The following is a 19,633-nucleotide window of genomic DNA, read 5'->3' as shown; positions in this document are numbered from 1 at the left end:
CTTAAATTTTACTGTTTTCTTTGAATTTTATCTATTTCGTTTTTTTAACTTCTTCCAATGTACTTGAGACATGTGTTTCAACAGGTTTTAAGTTATAAAAAAGAGAGCCAATGGCTCTTTCACCATTTTCAACTCTACTGACCAAAACTGTTACCCTTAAATTTTACTGTTTTCTTTGAATTTTATCTATTTCGTTTTTTTAACTTCTTCCAATGTACTTGAGACATGTTTTTCAACAGGTTTTAAGTTATAAAAAAGAGAGCCAATGGCCCTTTCACCATGTTCAACTCTACTGACCAAAACTGTTACCCTTAAATTTTACTGTTTTCTTTGAATTTTATCTATTTCGTTTTTTTAACTTCTTCCAATGTACTTGAGGCATGTGTTTCAACAGGTTTAAGTTATAAAAAAGAGAGCCAATGGCTCTTTCACCAATTTCAACTATATTGACCAACGTTACCCTTAAATTTTACTGTTTTCTTTGAATTTTATCTATTTCGTTTTTTTAACTTCTTCCAATGTACTTGAGGCATGTGTTTCAACAGGTTTTAAGTTATAAAAAAGAGAGCCAATGGCTCTTTCACCAATTTCAACTATATTGACCAATGTTACCCTTAAATTTTACTGTTTTCTTTGAATTTTATCTATTTCGTTTTTTTAACTTCTTCCAATGTACTTGAGACATGTGTTTCAACAGGTTTTAAGTTATAAAAAAGAGAGCCAATGGCTCTTTCACCAATTTCAACTATATTGACCAAAACTGTTACCCTTAAATTTTACTGTTTTCTTTGAATTTTATCTATTTCGTTTTTTTAACTTCTTCCAATGTACTTGAGACATGTGTTTCAACAGGTTTTAAGTTATAAAAAAGAGAGCCAATGGCTCTTTCACCAATTTCAACTATATTGACCAACGTTACCCTTAAATTTTACTGTTTTCTTTGAATTTTATCTATTTCGTTTTTTTAACTTCTTCCAATGTACTTGAGGCATGTGTTTCAACAGGTTTTAAGTTATAAAAAAGAGAGCCAATGGCTCTTTCACCAATTTCAACTATATTGACCAATGTTACCCTTAAATTTTACTGTTTTCTTTGAATTTTATCTATTTCGTTTTTTTAACTTCTTCCAATGTACTTGAGACATGTGTTTCAACAGGTTTTAAGTTATAAAAAAGAGAGCCAATGGCTCTTTCACCAATTTCAACTATATTGACCAAAACTGTTACCCTTAAATTTTACTGTTTTCTTTGAATTTTATCTATTTCGTTTTTTAACTTCTTCCAATGTACTTGAGACATGTGTTTCAGCGGGTTTTAAGTTATAAAAAAGAGAGCCAACGGCTCTTTCACCAATTTCGACTATATTGACCAAAACTGTTACCCTTAAATTTAACTGTTTTCTTTGAATTTTATCTATTTCGTTTTTTTAACTTCTTCCAATGTACTTGAGACATGTGTTTCAACAGGTTTTAAGTTATAAAAAAGAGAGCCAATGGCTCTTTCACCAATTTCAACTATATTGACCAAAACTGTTACCGTTAAATTTTACCGTTTTTTCTTTAATTATCATTTTGTTTTGTTTGTTGTTTTTTTCCATTGTAATTGTTAATTATGTTTTAACAGATATCTAAGTTATAAAAAAGAGAACAAATTGGTCTTCTTCTTTAACCATTTTCTAACTAATATTGACGTAATTTTTTTTTACATTTTATCAATTACGACCTATCTTCAATTGAAGAGACAAACATAAAAAAAACTATCTGGCTCCATTGCCATCTAAGAATTCAAATGGTGAAAAATCAAGCCTCAACTAATCTTTCTAGCCATACAAACAAAAACTTTTAGTTTTATAACTGATCCTTCTAACTATACTGACCCAAATTCCTACGATTTTACAAAATTTTACTGGTTTACAACTCTTGTTCTTTTACCATTTTAAACAAAGCCAACAGAATTTTGTGCCGTTCTATAATTTACTAAGTTTTACTGGTATTGTTCTTTTACCACTCTTTAACTAGTGACCCAAATTCATAAGATTCTACCAGATTTTACCGGTTTACTACTCTGGTTCTTTCATCATTTTTTAGCCAAGCTGAGAAAACGTGCCATTTTATAACATTTTACGTTTTATTACTCTTGTTCGTTTACCACTCTTTTAGCTATACTGACCCAAAATTCCAACCACTTATACCCAATTCTACCGGTTTATTACCCTTGTTCTGTTACCATTCTTTTAGCTATACTGACCCAAATTCCAACCACTTATACCCAATTCTAGCGGTTTTTAATCTTTTTTTTACCATCTTTTAACCAAAATGTCAAAATTTTTTGGCATTTCATAACATTTTACGTTTTACATCAAGTTTACCGTTTTACTGCTCGTTCTTTTAACTATACTGATTTAAATTTCTCTATCTCATTAATCACATCTGACTTACAGCAGAAATTCAGATTAATGATGACAATTTTTTTTTCAACAGAATTTTGTTATAGTTTATCTATTCTCAGCTATTTCACTAGAATAGGCGTCTTCGATAAAAAAAAAAAAAAAAAAAAAAAAAAAAAAAAAAAAAACACCACCAGGAAGATAGATACCGACAGCTCTGCAGTATATTTTTTTATACTTTATTATGTGACATCAAATACTTTTTATTATATTGTATATCTACTAATGACGGTCACTTTATATGTGATCAAAATATCCAGCATTTTTTTTCACTGTCAAATAAATAGATTTACCCCTATTTGAACTGTTATTTATAGACATCAAATATCTATCTATCTCTAATAGGGAATAATAAAAAAATTGCTTGAACAAGATATGGCTGCGAAATTCAAAACGAGACGAGAATTCAATTATGTCAAAGAATATAGCCGTTGGCAGTATCAGAAAAGATATGGGAAAGTCACTGAGACTTGTTTTATTTCAATACGGTCTCATAAATATGGTCTATTTTAAGCAAAAATAATTTAACAGCTTAATTTTTTATAGCTCCCAGTAAGAAGCGTAGCAGAAACAAGGATGAGGACAATAAAAAGAAAAAAAATACATTTGTATTTAGTACTAACGGTAAAAAAAAGAAACGGCTTTTCCGAAGTATAGTGACTTTATCAATAAGCATCACAGTCTAAGTTATTACATGGGTCTTGATATTTATATTTGCTTTTATTTCAATCTGAAAAACACAATTAACATATATTTTTTTTTTATTCTATGTGCAAAAATTTAAAATTAAAAAGGTTATAATTTTATTTTGCACTTATTGCAATATTATGCTTCAGCACAAAAGCCTTTGCAGTCCCAAGCGCAAGTGCTACGCGCCTGTATGCGGATAACAAGCCGTAAGCTGTGCAAGTCATGTTTACAGCATCCTTGAAATAGCCTGGGCAAAACTATGAGGTCTACGATGAGATAACTATAACACGTCTCTGTGTCTGACAGGGAGCAGCCACACCTGCCGAAAAATGTCATATAAACGGTCAAAGAATGTCAGAGTTGTAGCGACTCGCCCCCGTACAAAACCCAAACCCCCAGCTATTTTCCATAAAATCAGGGCTACTTCAAAGTGTAATAGCTGAAAACTTCTTTTTATGAACCAAGGGTAAGAGCAAAAGCAATGGTGAACACTTGTTATCACAATCCTAATATGTTCTATATCGCACTAAAAATACAATAATAAATGTACATAATAAATTCATATCAAAGAAGATAAGAAACGAAACAAAACTGTGTTTCAGTTGCTTTAACATGACTCTTAGACTTATAACTACCAGGACCACATCCACTACTAAGATGGAATAAAAAAACATGCGACAGCTTTAGGGTTTCTTTAGAGAATGCTAAGTATTTCCTAAGTGTTCCATAATCTTTGATTAAAACGGTATGCTCGATAACATTTGAAAACAATACAAACATTACGAACTCTACTCAACCTAGATTTTCTAATAATAATCACTTAACTTATCACTTATATATTTTGAAAATTACATAATCTGTATTACATATGCAAAAAGAGCTTCCCTGATGCTTGCAGTAGAATTTAAAATATTAAAATATTTAAATAATTTAATAATTTAAATATTTAGAATATTTACATGATCAAAATTTGCTGTGGAAAATCTGTCAGTGTCATTTAAGCCCACGAAATTAATCATACCAGTCGGATATTAACTAACAACAGAAATACCAGCTATAAATAATCTTGATATTGAAGAACTATTCTAGAGCATCGTGAAGCACAAAGGGCATATCTCAAATTGTCGGAGTTTCTATGCGAGACCGGAATTGGTTGGCTTGATTTGGACTAATAACAAATTAAGTGATGCCACATAGTCTGTCTTTGAGCTAGAAATAACACACCAATGATACGATAATATACCAGCTCAGCCAAAAACATGTTTTTGACTTTAAGCAGGTCAAATCTACTAGTTTCAGTTACAATCTACTCGTAATAAAAATTATATACCACTTGAAAGTACACAAAATGCAAATTTTAACTTCAACAGCTAATTTTTAGTTGCCCCAAAGTAGATGTCATCACCAAAAAGCATGCCATCACTCCCCAGACACAACTTAAAAATTAAATCTCCGGTTGTCAAGACAACTTAAAAATTAAATCTCCGGTTGTCAAGACTGTTCCTAGGATTAGGAGCACTATTTTTAGCCATGGTGCCTAGGATAGCTTTCCTGGTTGTTTTCTTTGAATAGCCCTGCTGGTGATGGGTAGCATATCATTAAGATAATGCCAATGAAAGGATACAACACATACATCCTACTTTCTCAGAAACATGCTTGGTCTTACCCCCCCCCCTTCAAGAAGTAAGTCTACAATTGTCAATTTGACTAATGAACAAGGATCCATTACAAAATTTTTAGGAATACAACTAATTTTTGAAAAATATGAGATACGCCCTTTTCGGCAAAATAGTCCGCCATAGCCTGTATTCTGCAAGTATATATGTGTGGTCAAAAGACAGAAAATTCATTTGATATTTTTTTTTTCTTAATTATTCTTCTTTTAAAGTATCGAAGTTACTTTTTATTTTTTATTAAAAAAAACTATTACACTGAGGCCCGCAATAGAAAGTCGTCCTTTTTATACAGTTTTTTTTCAGCATACATTCAGTAGCACATACATTCAAGACCGTAAAAATATCGAACAAAATCAAAGCAATCAATATAAATCGAATTATCATACATAAACAATATGTATTAGAAAAGATTCAGCAAGGACATAGGAGAACCAATGAGTCTCGTTTTGACCTGAAACAAAAAAAAGAGGAAATAGTTGATTTAACAGTAAAATTTTTGGCTATGGCTCAGTCAAAAAGCAGACAACTCAGTAAAAATACAGAAGGCTTCGTAAAACATTAGTAAACACGCTATTCAAACTTTGTTAACATGTGTTCACAGAAAAATAAAGAAAATAATTAATGGCTCAAGACTAAGGATTGTGACTCGGGTCTATTCAAAATTAAAGCGTCTGTGCAAAAGCGACTATAGCAAAGTAAAATAAATCTGACAGATATAAAATAAGCTAAATGAAAAAGGAAGATCACAAACCCCCTAACGAGCTGAAAAAATTGAGATTTTCAAGAAGATTGTTCTATAAAGAGATAATAGATGATATACGAAAAGACAATAGTCGTATTTTATATGTTTTTTTACTTAAGATTCCCTTTTACCAGCAATAGGTTCAGCATAATAAAAAGGTAAAAAGTTAATATTATATCATCGCAATTACCTTTTTTCGCCCCCAAGACATCTCTTTTCTTATCTGTACATGTGGGTGGAGGGGGGGGGCGTATATACGATAAAATAGTTCATGTTTCTTGCAGTTCATAAGGATTAGACCTTCATAAGACAATTGAACAACGTTGCCTTTCTTGGGGGGGGGGGGTAATGTGCGGGAAAAAATAACAAATTAAAAAATAAATTAAGTATCACTTTAGTGGTTGACCACTACTACGTCAGCCGTGAAGACATGGTCTAGCCGTCTTAGTCTTTTCGTTGTTATACCCCCTACAAATGGGATGGGATCAAATTTTTCTTTCAGCTTCCTGTTAAATATACGACCATTTAAAGCAGCAGCTAGTGGGAAATTAAACGCATTTTTCAAATTTTTATTTCTCTTGCTCCTTCAAAAATTATTCTATTTAAATGTAGAAAATTGCAAAGACGAGTATATAACCGAGACCGGTCTTTATTTACGCGACGCGAGGAAACCCGTAGCTGAGCAAAAAAGCAAGTGCTCCAAGTGGGTGTAGCAAAATATTCACGGTCATTTTTAGGAAGTTTGATAGGATAAAGGAGTTAAAGATAAAGATCCTCCTGAGTCATTGAAGGTGAATAGGGCGCCAAATCAACGGTTAAGTTGCTGGGTCCTTTTTTTTTATAGGGAGAAGTGGCAGGCATGTCGCCCAACCTTACTGCGGAGGGAACCTGACTTGGCAAAGTCAGGCACACTTTGCCAAGCTGAGCATTGATATTCTGTGCTACCACAGGGTATGATTCGAAAGGAACACAGAATATAGTAATTTTCCAACATAACCGTTTTACTCTGCTTAAATTTGGATTCACAAGAAAAAACCTAGGACCTGCCAATCGTCCAAAGTCGGAACAATTTTCAAATTACGTGTAAAATTCGACAACAAATAATTACACACCTCTCAAATGAAAATTAACCCTCTCGTATTCCATTTAGATCTAATGAGCAATGTTTCTATCGATACACATATTAATTGGTTAAATTTTCATGTACAAAAAACCGTCTCTTTTCTTTCTTTTGAATTTGGATATAAGCAAAATCAGGTCATAGTGATTTCTGAATAGAAATTGCTTGAGACAGTTGTGAGCAATCAAAATCCGAAGGCAATGTAGTCTTTGAGAAAAATATAATGTCATTCTGACAAAGCCTTGTTTAAAACTACCCAATAAGCCCTTCACCCCACCCAAGTTACCAAACAACAAGAATTAACTTAATAAGCTAAGTAGGTACAATTGACGGTACATTATAAAGCTGTTCACATATAAACAATGCTGAATTTTAACTTTTTAACTTCAAATATATTCCTTTAGTCACAAGAATAAAAAAAAACATAGTAGAACTAATGATTATTGTTGATTAATAAAATTAGAGATTAATAGGAGTAATACATATAGCAATTCTGAACTGGAATAGGCCAAATTGCATCTTTTTTCAAAACATTCAACAGAGAAAAGATATACAGAAAGATATACTTAAAACAAATTAATTAGTAGAAGCAAAGGGGGCAAAACTTGGCTGAAGTCCAATGGTGACCAAGTAAAACCTACCATTTATACAAACTCTCTCAGTATGAGAATCTATAGACGGTCCCAATATAAGGACCGCCAATCATCATTGGAGGCATGATATTATATAGGATAGGTACAGGTTGCATAAGTTATAATTAATTTATCAATGTTCTAACATAATTCACCCGATTTCCATACTATCAAAAATAGAATATATATATATATATATATATATATATATATATATATATATATATATATATATATATATATATATATATATATATATATATATATATATATATATATATATATATATATATATATATATATATATATATATATATATATATATATATATATATATATATATATATATATATATATATATATATATATAAGAGAAATCACCAATACAACAGCACAGACACACATAAAAAAAAGACAGAAGGAGAAAATGAAGACTGTTTTCCTACATTAGTGATTAATATAGATCAGTACTTGAATGAGGCCTTAACCCTACTCATCCATACAATCACACAGGCAAAACAGCATAGCCATACACAATCAACCATAAAGAATAATCCAATGACAGGCAGTCGTGTCGTCAGTAAGTATAAGTCGTCATTTATATATATATATATATATATATATATATATATATATATATATATATATATATATATATATATATATATATATGTAACTATTTTTGTTTCAGTTTTCTATAATCAGTACCACATTCTCCACTGTTAGCCGCTAAGATACGCTCAGTATTGATTTTTAAACCAGCTGGCGAGAATCCAGGATGAATTGACTAGCTTTGAGAATGTGAATCAATTTGGATAATATTTTTCTTGTGGTCTTTTAAATAAAATTTAAATTTTGTAACCGAATTTCTTTTTTTTAAGGAAAAAACAAGGGGAAATTAAACTATGGTCAAAAACATTTGTATTTAAAAAATTAACAAGCAAAAGGCTCTTTGTTCTCGTCTTAATTTACTATTCATAAATTTGGTTCAATATTTACAAAAAGATAATGAAAACAGGTGGGGTCGATACAGCAATACCGACGAAGAATATGGAAAAGGGAAAAAAAATTCCGCGTATTTTAAAGGAATCCCGAGGTTCCAAAACAAGAAAGGATGTATAACCGTACACCATCGTCATCTAAAATATGTAGTAGTTTTACCGGTTTTCTTAAAATGTTAGGAAAACTTCGTTTTATTTTCCTATCTTTACGCTTGGTACAAGAGGAAAATTATAACTATCTGAGTGGGTGGGACATGGGCTGTCAAATGCTAGTCCTTTCCATCATATGAGGTTGGCAGCTGGTAACATAGAGAGGCTGTACCTTCAGATATAGAAAGCCAGTGTAACGAATTTAATTGAAGGTTATGATGGAGAATTATTCCTAAAAAAGGAATTGTTGTTTTTGAAATCATGATTTCTTTTTCTTTACTTTTTTTGTTTTTTTTGGGGGGAGGTATGCATTTAAGAGCCGATGGTGGAAGAGTTAAAGGGACATAAAAGACCCCATAACAAAATATAACTTGGCAAGCAATTCCTTTTTGATAGTTCAAGCGAGAGTATAAGCCAGTTTAAGTAAGCTTAATTACCTTCAGTCCCAGGATTAAGACAAGAAAATTATAAAGAATACAAAGAAAAAGATAAGCATACTCAAATAAAATTCGAAATTATCATTTGAAAATGAACTGTCATTTAAAAAATATTGACGAACTTTTAGTAAAAATTTTAGCAAATTAAGCAAATTAAAGCAAATTACGAGGCAAGCGAAACGATTCCGATGAGACATTGATTATAGTAATTCAAAAAGTGTTGTAACATTTCTAGAATGTTTAAATTTAAATAGCTTGTCTTGAAACAAATCAATCTTCATCAATTGATTAAGCCATTTTCTCCATCGTATTTGGTTTCTATTATATCAAACAGTTATGTTTTTTCTCAAATGTGTTATATCTCCCTTTTTCGCTCGCAAAAAGATTTGTAATTTGAACCTTTTATCCAGTAGCGGTTCTAGGCCGTGGCAGGGGGGGCAACCCCACAGCTTTTCTGACATGTGACTGATTCAGGCATCTTAGTTTTTTAGACATGTGACTGAGTGATATCAGTTATTCTGACTTCCGTGATATACCTTGCCCTCCCCCCACATTATGAGGCATAAAAACCACTACTGATTTTATCCAACTTATTTGTCAAGTCTTGAATGCATAAACAAATTTTCTTTTATAAGCAACTACTTCTAAACTACCAGTAAAAAAAAATACAATAAAAATTCAGTTTTGATGCTGTAATGTAATAGCCATATCTTGTAACATATTGTGTTTTGAATTAGTGCAGTCAACTTGTAAAATATAACGAAGCTTTTATTTCTTCAAATGCAACACTGGTTTGGTCACTACACATTGAGTAAAATTGTCTCCAGCATGGCATTCTATGAGTACCAAGTGACCTTGGCCTACAACCAAGAAACGAAATATACACCAATTTTAAGATGATTTTTTCCAAGAAATATAACTATTTTAATATAAATTACAACAGAACGAGGAGCAATTGAGTGAGACGTAAATTGTGATGGCCCAACGACGATATTATGTGATTCAAATAGAACTTAATGCTGGATTCAATTACGCAATAGCAAGTTTCCACCTAATAATTTTTGGAGGCTTATTTGTTCGCAAGGTTTGGATGCTTTGGACCGAAAAACCTATTTTTATAAATAAAGGATGTTTTTAAATTCAGTTGTTTTTTTATGGAGAGCTACAAAGCTTTTACTTTACAAGACTAAGTTTTCGGTAATGATTTCTAAGAATCTTTTTGCTTGAATCGAGATTCTAAAAACAAAAGTTTTAAAACTATTGCGTAAGAAATACGGGTGCCAAATAATTTAGAACTACGTTAAGAATCTTTCCCAATTAGTTACTTTAATCTGAATAATTAAATTAGTTACATTAATTTACTTCATTAATTACCATTAACGTATTAGCAAAACATGTTAATATTTAAACAGTATCCTTAACTACTTTGAACTTCTTCATTTAAGAACTAAAATATGTGACCTTTTTATTTGATTTTCAACTGATTCTATTATTTATTTATTCTTGATATATTAAAATTTTTCGTCCAAGAACTAAGTACATCATTTTGACAGTAACCTTTTACACAAATACCATCAGAATGGATCCATTGCCTGCAGTCATTGAATGATAATTTCAAAAATTTCACATAAAAAACATTAAAAAATGTTTACGTAAAAACTCTCGATGCTGATAAAATCAAATTGAACTTTTTAATTTTGTTTACAAAGTATATGGAACCACAATATTTCTCTAATAAAAAATTAAAAAAATTACTACAAAAAAAATTAGGGTGACGAGACATCCTGATTATATATTCATACTCAAGATGAGAAATTACATGTTTCTCAGCTCTATAGACGAGAATCTACTACCTACCCGTGGTATTTCATGAAGTACTATGTGACAATTTTTTTAAGTTAAATTCAAACAAAGTTCCATCGACTACTTCAATTTGTTTTCCCAAATGAGGTATTTGGAGTTCCTCATTTTTTTTTATCTGTTGCGTTCTTAAGGAAATGTAGAAATTAAGAGCTTCTGGTATCAACAAATGTGTTGCGTTCTGTGTTGCGTTGTGTTGCGTTCATAGAAATAGTAGAAAATAGAGCTTCCATCTTATCTCACTATTTCGTGGATGTCTAACAAAACCTCCCTTATACAAACAACTGCTTTTAAATGAAAGTAAAAACTTTTGAGCAGCTGCTTTTTTTTTAATTTCTATTATTTATGCTCAGATGAGTGAAATTTTTCATGTTTTTTACTCTTCTGTAAGATCTTCAAACATACAGGCTTGTCAAGTGACACTGCCGGTATCGCAATGACTACTTCAGCAAAATAAAGGAAAAAAAAAGAAAAAACGAAATTTAAAATTGGATTGCGAGCAATTAGCTGATTTGTATTTTCAGGCAACACTGGGCTTAAGACGGAGTTAGACACGTGTTTTTTTTATAGATCCAGGTGCAACTTGGAACAGGGCACGTGTTGAGATTATGATATAAATCTAAAAAATGGTAATTTGGCACAGTGCTGGCAAGCTATTCAAAAAATGGTTCAGGTTCCTGTTGATGCATAAGAAAAATTCCATTTTTTATTATTTGTATTATATTGTGTAACAGTGGTATATTTTAAATTGGTTAAGTGGAAACTTTCACAGCCATATATGTTTAAACATAAATCTTAAATATAAATATCATATTTATATTTTTATATTTATATGTTACATTTTATATATATATATATATATATATATATATATATATATATATATATATATATATATATATATATATATATATATATATATATATATATATATATATATATATATATATATATATATATATATATAGATATATATATATATATATATAATATATATATATATATATATATATATATATATATATATATATATATATATATATATATATATATATATATATATATATATATATATATATATATATATATATATATATATATATCTTATTATAAATTTATATAAATCTATATTTATATAGATTTATATTTATATGTTTTATATTATATTTATATTTATACAGCTTTATATATAAATATAAATGTTATATACATCTTAAACATAAATCTTAAATATAAATAAATATAAATCTTAAACAATTAGGTAAAATTGGGCATTCAATATCTACTGAAAATCACCTCCGTATTTGTAGTTACAGTTTTTTTGTATAAACCGACACCAAATTAAAAAAAAAATCTGAAAAAAAAACTATAAAAATTAGTCAGAAACAAATGGTTTGAAGGCGTAGTTGTCTTATGGACTGAACAAATTGTTTAGTGTTTAAATATTTAGGGTGGAGAAGCGTTGCCAAATTTTATATATTACTTTTTATTTGTACGATTCAGAATGGCAAAAAAGAAAAAAAATGTGTTACTACCAAAAAAATTTATAATTTGGAATATCTAAAAGCAAAATCTGAGAAAATCGCGTATTCCTATAAGGACCCTTTTCATGATTTTTTTATACAATAAAATATTATAAATTTTATTACCATACAAATTTTTATTATTATAAATTATTTGAACCGCTAACTAGGTTTTGCTCTCTCTTTTTCTTGTATGATTACGTCTGTCTCCATTGCTGTCAAATGAGCGAAGTAAAGCACCCGGAAACGTTTTTTTTTCTATTTTCAATTCTCTGCTAATAATTCTTATACACATGTCAACACTGTCATTCTAGGGGTTTCCCCAAAGTCTGGGGTTTCCCCAAACCCCATTCTTGGGGTTTCCCCAAACCCCATTCTTGGGGTTTCCTACAATGTCTAGAATCTACACTCGAACCGCTTAGAAGGCGTCCCTCCCAAAATTCCATAAAATTCTCTACATGCTCGCACTTTTGACATCGGATTCTGCTGTCTTGAGGAATTTGTTCTACACTGTCTTTATGAATTTCCATACTGTAACAAAACTTCACTTAAACATTAACAAAACAAATTAACTTTAACCCAAATTTTTGATCCCATAAAAAGGTTTTTAATTCGAAATCACCGGAACAGCAGAGGAGATAAAAAAAAGTACTTAAGATCAGTGTTTTTTAATTATTCCAACGGTATATAGCAAACTTGGAAGTCCCCCTTACAACTTTGTCTGGTTAGGAAACAAAACACAATTTCCATAATTAAACTTGATTAAAAGCGCTGCTAAAATTACATACTATTGGTACTGACAACCCAAAAACGACTCCAGTAATAAGCTCGTGTTTAAAAGCGCTGCTAAAATTACATACAATCGGTACAGACAACCCACAACGACTCCAAGTCACCTCAGGCTATAACAACAATTTGCTTATTTAGTTCAGTTCAGATTATATTTTTTTTTATTCAGAAATGGCTTTACCTCATTAGGTGCGGTTCTATCAATTTTGCATTAATGAGTTTAGTCTAAAATTCAATCATAACTAAACACAGAAGAAAGCTTGACCCATTCCTACCCATACCCCCACCCCATAACTTAGAAATCCCTGCAGAATAGAAGGCAATAAATAAGTAAAAAAATAAGACACTCATAAAAGAATAAGAATAAAAGAATTAAAAAAAAAAAACGATCTCTCGACCAAATCGAAATTTTGACGATTTAAGTAGCCTTTGATGATATTTACAGCTGCTGCTTTGTTGACAATTTGTTTTTAAATACCGTTTCAACTTAGACTCTTCTTAAATCAGCCTAGACCTCAATATAAGTCGAAACTATTTTAGATTCAGTACTTTCTGACATCCTAAAAAGTGTTTTATAAATAATTCAGAAACGCCACAAAAAGGTATTTATAAAAACCCAGATTCGGGGCCTTTTAGTTTATCAGAACAAACAAAACCTGCTTGACTGAGTAAAGTATTTTCAAAGAATCGGACTAAAAATAAACAACCTCATCAAATAAATCAGCATTAATCCGATTTGTCAAAACTCAAGAAAACACTGAAAAGGGAATCATCCCGTATAGGATTCTCTACTATATAATAAAACTCCATGCTAAGAATAATCCCATGGATAATTCTGTGAGGGGGGGGGGGGGGCAAAAGTGAGTCTACGACAGTATAACTTATATGAAAGTATAGCAAGAAATTTCAGGACCAGAATGACGAAGGATATGCTACATTCGTTAGTTTGAATAATAAATAAATATTTTAATGATTGTATACCTAATTTTGCCCCTCTCTCTGTATTTTTCATATAATTTGCCTATTCTGCGAGTGAATGTTTTCTAAATTATTTTTCCGTTTCCAAGCATATCTACTATTTACCGATTTAATTCTGAATTGATATTTTAGTTGTAAACTTTATTTAGTTCTGAATTTATATTTGACCTGGAATTATTTTTAATCTGATTCATATCCTTGCTTACCGATATGACCAATTTATACTATACCAATATACTGCTAAAAGGCTAATTGCTCAAATTCAACTAATTTAAATTTAAAATCCTAGGTTCCTATACTTTTATACTGCGAAAAAGAAGAGAAGTAAGTGATGGCGCTTAAGGCTGGTCATTAGAGCAAAGACCATATGCCTGTTGCAAAAAAAATATCACGAAAATATTCTAAATTTAAAACATAAACGATACATACCAAAAACCTGGAAATATTTCCAAAAATATAATGAAAAGTGTGGGGTTTGCAAAGATTGAGAAATCGAAAAAATTGGACGAACATGTCCGCTTGATGGAAATACAATCCGCCCCAACTACATATCTTTCAATATTTTTCAACTACTTCAATTTAATATCTTCCGAAATTGTGTTAATGCTTTATCTTCGTTCAATTAACAGAATTGTGTTTAATATGACATTCGAAAATAGCGTCGTTTAAACAGTAATAGTTTTTCCTGTTACAAAGCTTTCATTTATTTTATCAGGGGAATTGTTTTGATATTGGAAGCTGAATCATATGGTCATTCCCCTAGACAGAAGGACTCGTTCGAAAGACGCTTCAAATTATTATTATTATTAAGAATTAACGACGCTTCTTGACTACTAAGGTCCTTGCGTCAGCCCTGCAGTGCATTCCTGCAGCGTGATTCGATCTCTGGGTCCCGTATTACCAAGCTAAGACCCTTCAAATTCTCACAAATTTTAGCCATTTCAAAATTCTCGTCAAAACTTATTCTACTCAAAAATGCCAAATTTTTAACATTTCAGCTACCTCATTTCTCGGTAAACTATCTTTTAGGCTGACCATGGCCAAAACTAAGAGCTTTATTTGTTGACACATCTCTTTTGGAATAAAAATGGTACTTTTCTAGGGTTGCAAAAATATTTGGTAAAATTAAACTTTTTTCTACGATTTAGAAAACATTCTTGTTTCTAAAAGGGAAAATATAAATATTAGAGCTTAAACCTTTTATTTTATTCTGTAAAACTTTCCGTCGAAAATTAGTCTTGTGTTTCTGAAAAAATAATCAACTAAAAATATGCTAAAAAATATAAAACAAAACTTTCGAGCAGTCACTCATACCTTATGATCATTTATTATTTCCAACCATTGGTCTTATATTAAAGTTCGTTGGAGCCTTCAGTAAAAATTGTCCATTCGCTTGTGTTCCGTTGCTAAGCAATAATATTTTCTGTCCGTTGGCTGTGTTTCCCAGATGACTATTATTGCCGCCAAAAGCCACGGTGATTGGCTGAGATACAGACACAGCTGTTGAGAATGTCGGCGTTGACGTCATACCTTTAATATGGAAAATATTGATTAAAAAGAATCACGGTCAAAGAGCGTGAACATTTTTGCTGGTTGGCTAAAAACGAGATTGCTTATTATGTATTTAGGCTGAAATTAAAATGAGCGTTGTAGATACAGTTAATACCAAAAATCTTTTTGGAATTTTTTACTTTTAGGCGTTGAATTAAAAAAAAAGAAGAAGGAAGATCAGGAGAATTTAAGCTACGAAGCCAATATTAGAGTGATCATATGCTTGTATGCCGCAAATTTGGCTACATTTCGTTAAGGAATTCTCAAGTTACGTTAGCAGGGATCCATCTGTCGGATGCGAAAGTAAATTAATCAAGGCACAAAAAATAGCTGAATTTACATGCATTATAGGAATTAACGGATAAATTATGCAGACAGTGAGAATTAAAAAGACACTTCTACTTGTATTTGTGGCCGTGATTCCCAAGATCCAGCCCTTTTAAGCCACATCAAGTGGCTAATCATTAAGGTCAAAAGGTGTAAATTGCATTTATTAACTTTACTGACGCCGTGGGAGCCGTCTATTAGTCTCAAGTTTATATGTGCACAGAGATACATATGCACAAATTTATTCTGGTACTTCATCATACAATTTAGCTTGACATGAATTCCCTATTCATTTTAATTTATAGATTAAATGATTGTAGTTTATAAATTTAAATGCCTGAAGAAGCGATGTCAGAGTAAAATGTATAATATTTGCGATGAAGGCCAAAAAATGAGCCGAATATGAACCCCACAAATATCTAGGATGAGTGAAACGCTTTCATTTTTTTCGCTTTATATATAAGCAATTATTAAGCCAAGATTACATGAGTTACAGCAGTCATTTGTTAGCATATGCAATGCCCTTACAGAACGAAAAGCTAAAATATAGGTCTGCCATGACCTAATTTACCATAATATAGTACCTGGGCATCAAAGAGCACTAAATAGCGTTATTTTATCATTTGGCATTAAGTGGTATTCATAAGCATGTCTACGACTACACTGACTTCCATGACAATGCAGGTTGAGCAACTGGGCAGACTTCTGCTCCAGGCAGCTCCTGTTAAGAGTCAAATTCAGTGCTTGGCTGAACTTACCCGCCAAGCAATCAAAAATCTCGTGTCAAGGACTGCAGTTTCAGTCAAACAGGAAGCTTGTTTTGACATCACCTTTATCATTACTTCTTACAAGCAGCTTACACATGTACGTCGGGCTAAACTTCGACACAAGAATACGTATCTGACTCTTAAAACAACAAATAACCGTACATTAAGCGCTCTCCAGGGTATTTTCTTTGTGACCAGGACGCACCTTAGATAGCCAATATACCCTTTCTTTGAATGACATCCGACAATCGGGGGCCAATCATGTCTGCATTCAGTGGTACCTATTGTAAGTACTATTTTCTATTTTTGGCGTTCAACAAGGAATTACAATTATTAAATTCGGGTTTCAAAGCGCTTACGGCACACTAACACAATTCTTCTTTCCTTGTTGTGTATCAAAGCTCGATTCATTTTTTTTTCAGATAGATAAATCTCCTTTGCTTGTTTTTAAAGGTCATATAGGGTTGCGAGATTATCTTCCTTAATTTAACAAGTTCTAAATACCTTCAAATGGCTCATAGAACTCATAGAATGTTTGAATAACCCTTATTCCATGCCTATCTACCTTTGTTCTGCCCTAGGATGGATGATAGATTATCATCAATTACCTTCAAATGGCTCATAGAACTCATAGAATGTTTGAATAACCCTTATTCCATGCCTATATACCTTTGTTCTGCCCTAGGATGGATGTTAGACTATCTATAAAAAAAGGTAAAATGACATCAATTTTATATAATCATGAAAAGGGTTTATACTAGCTTTGTCTCTCACTCACCCTATTTTTATTAGCTTGTCTCCAATTATCAATGACTCTTAACTTTTTCATCGCAGCCCAGCAAGTTGATTTTAATTCAAAAATCAAGGGACTCGGTCTCAGACAGTCTTGACATAACATTTTTTTTTCTAAACCGCTCTCAATAGAGCAGAATAATCAAACTTATTCAAAAAATTACTGAAATTAACATTAGTAAGGTATAAATCTAGGGATTGAATATTTTGCCAAGAGAAACCTAAACCATTTTGGATAATTTATCAACCCCAATGTAATTTACCGACACTTTGAAGTCTATCAATACTAAGGTGTTTGGCTTGGCTGGATGTTGGTGTTTATGGAAGGATAGCTAAACCTACATCTGAACACCTCTCATTTAGACTATCTTTCTTGGCTTTTCTCCAATTATCAATGGCTCTTAACTTTTTCATCGCAGCCCAGCAAGTTGATTTTAATTCAAAAATCAAGGGACTCGGTCTCAGCCTTCGGCCTCGACAGTCTTGAAATAATATTTTTTTTTGTCTAAACCGCTTTCAATAGAGCTAAATAATTAAACTTATTAAAAAATTACTGAAATTAATATTAGTAAGGTCTATTAAAATCTGGGGCATGAATATTTTGCCAAGAGAAACCTAAACCATTTTGGATGATTTGTCAATCCCAATGTAACTTACCGACACTTTGAAGTCTATCAATACAAGGTGTTTGGCTTGGCTGGATGTTGGTGTTTAAATATGGAAGGATAGCTAAACCTACATCTGAACACCTCTCATTTAGACTATCTTTCTTGGCTTTTCTCCAATTATCAATGGCTCTTAACTTTTTCATCGCAGCCCAGCAAGTTGATTTTAATTCAAAAATCAAGGGACTCGGTCTCAGCCTTCGGCCTCGACAGTCTTGAAATAACATTTTTTTTTTTTTTTGTCTAAACCGCTTTCAATAGAGCAAAATAATTAAACTTATTAAATATTACTGAAATTAATATTAGTAAGGTCTATTAAAATCTGGGGCATGAATATTTTGCCAAGAGAAACCTAAACCATTTTGGATGATTTGTCAATCCCAATGTAACTTACCGACACTTTGAAGTCTATCAATACAAGGTGTTTGGCTTGGCTGGATGTTGGTGTTTAAATATGGAAGGATAGCTAAACCTACATCTGAACACCTCTCATTTAGACTATCTTTCTTGGCTTTTCTCCAATTATCAATGGCTCTTAACTTTTTCATCGCAGCCCAGCAAGTTGATTTTAATTCAAAAATCAAGGGACTCGGTCTCAGCCTTCGGCCTCGACAGTCTTGAAATAATATTTTTTTTTGTCTAAACCGCTTTCAATAGAGCTAAATAATTAAACTTATTAAAAAATTACTGAAATTAATATTAGTAAGGTCTATTAAAATCTGGGGCATGAATATTTTGCCAAGAGAAACCTAAACCATTTTGGATGATTTGTCAATCCCAATGTAATTTACCGACACTTTGAAGTCTATCAATACAAGGTGTTTGGCTTGGCTGGATGTTGGTGTTTATGGAAGGATAGCTAAACCTACATCTGAACACCTCTCATTTAGACTATCTTTCTTGGCTTTTCTCCAATTATCAATGGCTCTTAACTTTTTCATCGCAGCCCAGCAAGTTGATTTTAATTCAAAAATCAAGGGACTCGGTCTCAGCCTTCGGCCTCGACAGTCTTGAAATAACATTTTTTTTTGTCTAAACCGCTTTCAATAGAGCAAAATAATTAAACTTATTAAAAAATTACTGAAATTAATATTAGTAAGGTCTATTAAAATCTGGGGCATGAATATTTTGCCAAGAGAAACCTAAACCATTTTGGATGATTTGTCAATCCCAATGTAACTTACCGACACTTTGAAGTCTATCAATACAAGGTGTTTGGCTTGGCTGGATGTTGGTGTTTAAATATGGAAGGATAGCTAAACCTACATCTGAACACCTCTCATTTAGACTATCTTTCTTGGCTTTTCTCCAATTATCAATGGCTCTTAACTTTTTCATCGCAGCCCAGCAAGTCGATTTTAATTCAAAAATTAAGGGACTCGGTCTCAGCCTTCGGCCTCGACAGTCTTGAAATAACATTTTTTTTTTTTTTTGTCTAAACCGCTTTCAATAGAGCAAAATAATTAAACTTATCAAAAATTACTGAAA

At 31.5% G+C, this 19,633-nt stretch overlaps 1 protein-coding gene across 1 annotated transcript in view; it reads right to left on the bottom strand.

Annotated features, from left to right (window-relative positions):
- Positions 1-1,582: 1,582 nt before the first annotated feature.
- LOC136034018 (MYND-type zinc finger-containing chromatin reader Zmynd8-like) overlaps positions 1,583-19,633 on the bottom strand; it is an 88,983-nt gene continuing 70,932 nt past the window's right edge. Inside the window, exons 4-5 of the mRNA XM_065715068.1 lie at positions 15,358-15,573; positions 1,583-5,262 (exon numbers count right to left, since the gene is read on the bottom strand). Coding sequence (XP_065571140.1) covers positions 15,365-15,573 — 209 coding nt within the window. The 3' untranslated portion in view covers positions 1,583-5,262; positions 15,358-15,364. The remainder of the gene's footprint in view (positions 5,263-15,357; positions 15,574-19,633) is intronic.

The sequence above is a fragment of the Artemia franciscana genome, chromosome 12 (assembly GCF_032884065.1).
Source record: "Artemia franciscana chromosome 12, ASM3288406v1, whole genome shotgun sequence".
Lineage (NCBI taxonomy): Eukaryota > Metazoa > Arthropoda > Branchiopoda > Anostraca > Artemiidae > Artemia > Artemia franciscana.
The sequence above is the reverse complement of the archived record's forward strand: the minus strand, read 5'-3'. Positions and strand labels throughout refer to the sequence as shown.